At 36.9% G+C, this 3,822-nt stretch overlaps 1 protein-coding gene and 1 long non-coding RNA gene across 2 annotated transcripts; both read right to left on the bottom strand.

Moving 5' to 3' along the window:
• Positions 1–396: 396 nt before the first annotated feature.
• On the bottom strand, positions 397–1,696 carry LOC146886259 (zinc finger BED domain-containing protein RICESLEEPER 3-like). The gene is made up of 4 exons (XM_085673547.1): positions 1,230–1,696; positions 828–1,149; positions 654–750; positions 397–545 (listed from the first exon to the last, which is right to left on the bottom strand). The coding sequence occupies exons 1-3, from the start codon at positions 1,638–1,640 to the stop codon at positions 656–658; spliced, it is 828 nt and encodes a 275-aa protein (XP_085529673.1). The 5' UTR covers positions 1,641–1,696; the 3' UTR covers positions 397–545; positions 654–655.
• Positions 1,697–2,419: 723 nt separating this feature from the next.
• Positions 2,420–3,135, bottom strand: LOC146886258 (uncharacterized). Its single transcript, XR_014995143.1, has 2 exons — positions 3,022–3,135; positions 2,420–2,935 (listed from the first exon to the last, which is right to left on the bottom strand). It is a non-coding gene; the product is annotated as an uncharacterized LOC146886258 (long non-coding RNA).
• Positions 3,136–3,822: the final 687 nt, after the last annotated feature.

The following is a 3,822-nucleotide window of genomic DNA, read 5'->3' as shown; positions in this document are numbered from 1 at the left end:
TGCTATGCATGATTTTGCCTCAATAGGCACTTATTCACATGTATAATATGCACACATAAGAAATGTTTTGCATGATATGCCATTAAAATAATGAGATATGTGCACTTATTCACATGTATATTAGGTACACGAAAATATGAGGATTAAAGCAAGAAATCTCCATTTGTGCCTAAACTAATAGGGGTGTCAAAACGGGCCAGCCCGGCCCGTTTTTGGCCCGTTTTAAATGGGTCGGGCCGGGCTGGCCCGACAAGGCAAAACGGGTTGTTTTTTTGGGCCCGGCCCGTGGGGTGGCGGGCTGGCCCGCCATCCTTTTCCTGATATGTTCATTTTGTGGCCCAAAATCAGATTTTAAATCTTTTCATTTCAAATTTAGTTGACTACATGCAAATATGCTTACATTAACATACTGCATATGCATTAATACAACAATAGTCCATCATCACAAAGTCCAAACAAATTGAAATGATTAAAACAAAATGTAAATGACGTCTGCCTCTTTCATAGTCATCATGAAGATCACGGTTGCAGTTCCAAAGTGCAAGCTACATAAAAAAAAAACAGAAGCATTATTTATCACAATGAATATACAAACTATGTTATTACAGTGAATATACTAAGTATCTGTAATTTATATTAACTATGTTACTCACCTTCAATTTTCATCAATATCCAATTCAGTGCCAGGGTTATTAGATGCAGTCTTAGAAGTACTACTCTCAGCTATTCCATTGTCATCATCATCATCATCTTAAAAAAATACATGGAATTATTATTGAAAATATTATTGAAAATATTTAAGTCAGAATTAAAAATTCAAAAGTTACCATATTCACGAAACCCATGCATCCAGCTGCTAGTACAAATAATTGCTTCAACATGTTTTGACAATAGACGACTTCTATACTTATTCAAGATCTTTGAACCAATGCTGAAAGCAGATTCAGATGCAACAATAGTAATTGGAATGCTCAGCAAGTCCCTAGCCATGATTGACAAATTTGAGAAACGTTGACTATTACTCTTCCACCATTCAAGAACATCCATACTTTCAGTAATATCAGTATCCAATGTTGGCTCATCCAAGTATATGTCAAGTTGGTTCTTCCTTGTATTAACAGAAGCTTGAATCTTGCGTTGTTTTAATTCCTAACATAAAAACCATAATCATAGTTTAATCAATAAGTTTATGCATAGTAATTTATGTACTAGAAAGTAATATGACTTACATGAAGTGCATTGGACTTGATAGAATCAATTGAGGATGATGTTGTTGACATATGCATATCCATATACTTACGCTTTAGGGGATTGGAAGTGTCATTCTTGGAGCAATATTCAGAGAACAACTTGTACAATTTTTCTTTAATCTTCTCTAACTTTGCTTCCCAAGTTAGAGGATCTATCTTCTCAAAGCAATAGCCCAATGTTTCCAACTTCATCCTTGGGTCTAAAATTGCCCCAAATGCAAGGACAATGCTATATTCATCCCAATATTTATCAAACTTTACCAACATCCTTTCAGCCATATCTCTGATAACTTCGTCTTCATCTTTTAAGCTTTCCAGTAAATGGGTTTGGATGGTCCACACTTGTAAAAAGTACAAGTTTGATGTAGGGTAGCATGTGGCAGAAATCATATTTGTGATCTCATAAAAGGGCACTAAGAAAACACAGATTTTTTTCACTCTTTTCCATTTCTCATCAGACAGACAATACTTATAATTTTCATCAACTAAGTGGAAACTTCCAAACACTCGTTTATATTTGAGGGCACTTTCAAGCATAAAAAAAGTAGAGTTCCACCTTGTAGGAACATCTATACACAAAGCAGTTTTTGCATCAATGTCCCCTAATTTTTCAATGCATTGTTTAAACTTCATCATCCTACTTTCAGAACCCTTTACATACTTTATGCTCTCCCTAATAAGATCTAATGAATCACCAAGAGCTTTTAGTCCTTCTTGCACAATCAAGTTAAGAATGTGTGCACAACAACGAATATGCATAAACTCACCACCACATACCAAAGAATTTTGCAAAAGAAGCTCACTTTTTAAAGTTCTAATTAGAACATCATTAGTAGATGCATTATCCAAAGTCAAAGAAAATATTATTTTCTCAATTCCCCAATCATGCAAAAATCCATTTATTTTCTTTGATAGCTCAAAGCCAGTGTGAGGTGGTGGGAAGTGGCAAAAGTTCAAAATTTTAGAGCACAATTTCCAATTTGTGTTAACATAATGTGCTGTCAGAACAATATATCCCTCACCAGTTATAGAAGTCCACAAATCGGATGTCAAACAAATCCTATTTCTGATTTTCCTGAACTCCTCCTTTAGCATTTTTTTTTTCTTTCATATGTATTTTCATGACATCATTCTTTATTGTATTTCTAGAAACTAAACATGCATCAGGATTGATATAGCTTATCCAAATTCTAAGAGCTTCATACTCAACAAAGTTGAAAGGTAAACCGTGTTGGATAATTAAATTGGCACACAACTGACGGCAAACCATTGGATCTATTCTTCTAGCTTTTAACTTTCCTTGCCCATCCACTATCATTTGCCTAACATCTTCAAATTTAAGTTTAGTACATTTCTCCATGTGACGCTTCAGATGAGATGTGCCACTTTGACTACCAATAACATATTTTTTGTTGCACCCATTACACTTTGCCCTCTCTTTTCCATCATCACCAGCCCCAATCCTTGTAAAATATTTCCATACATCAGAAGTTCTTGACTTTTCAGTTTTCTTACTACTAGAGGATTCTCTAAGTTTTACACTATCATCCATATCCTCTTCAACCGCATCAACATTCTTAGACTCATACTCATTACACACAGTTTCAGTTTCATGATCTTTACTTGGAGGAGGACTACTATTAGACTCATGCTCATCCATGATATTAAATCTGGTTCACTAAATCCTAACAACAAGATGATAAAACAAAAATGAGTATACTGACTCTTCTACAAAGTTACATCAAACTTACAGCAAAATGAGTATACTTACATCAAAATTAGAAATTCCCCCACCGTATAGCATCCAAATGGGGACTGTCTTCTTTTCAACCTTTCGCAAACGTGAAAATTAAGTGGCCAAATCCTTAAGAACCTGTAACATCAGGTCAAGCACAGTTTAGTACAACTTTTTTAAACAAAGGATTGGGGGAATTTCAAATATCAGAACAAAATCCAAATATCAGAACAAAGTTGAAAATTGAAGGATTGGGGGAAAATTGAAGGATGAACAACGAAATTGAAATTGGGGGAAATCATACCAAATTGAAATTGGGGGAAAATTGAAGAGGTTACGAAATCTAGGGTTACGAAATCATGAATTTAGGTTACAAATCGGGAGAAAGAGAACCACAACGGAAATTACGAACAAACCTGTGTTGGCGGTGGTCGTGGCGGTCGGAATCGTCCGCCAATCGCAGTGTTTGACGGTGGCTCTGCGTTCTCCGTGCACGGAGCTGTTTTCTCGCTTCTGGCAGCCACGTGGTGGATGTCACGGTGGAGGAGAAGAACGTATGGCCAGCGGCGACGTGGTGGCCAGCGTCTTTCGTGGTGGCCAGCGGCGAGTGGGTGTGGAGGAGAAGCGACGTTGTGTGTGTGTGGCGTAGAGGTGAGAATCGGAAGGAAGAGTCGCGTTGTGGTTTGGTGGTGGGGTGGGGGGTGCGCGCAGTAGTGTGAGGGAGAGATAATTAAAAAATTTGGCACCTTCGCCTTCTTCTCGCTCTTCTCCACAAAAACAAAAAAAGGCTCATTTTTTGGCTACTTTTTATAATAATAAAAATGGGTTTGATGTTTG

The sequence above is a fragment of the Vigna unguiculata genome, chromosome 5 (genome assembly GCF_037176805.1).
Source record: "Vigna unguiculata cultivar grain cowpea cultivar isolate G323 ecotype 2 chromosome 5, ASM3717680v1, whole genome shotgun sequence".
Lineage (NCBI taxonomy): Eukaryota > Viridiplantae > Streptophyta > Magnoliopsida > Fabales > Fabaceae > Vigna > Vigna unguiculata.
The sequence above is the reverse complement of the archived record's forward strand: the minus strand, read 5'-3'. Positions and strand labels throughout refer to the sequence as shown.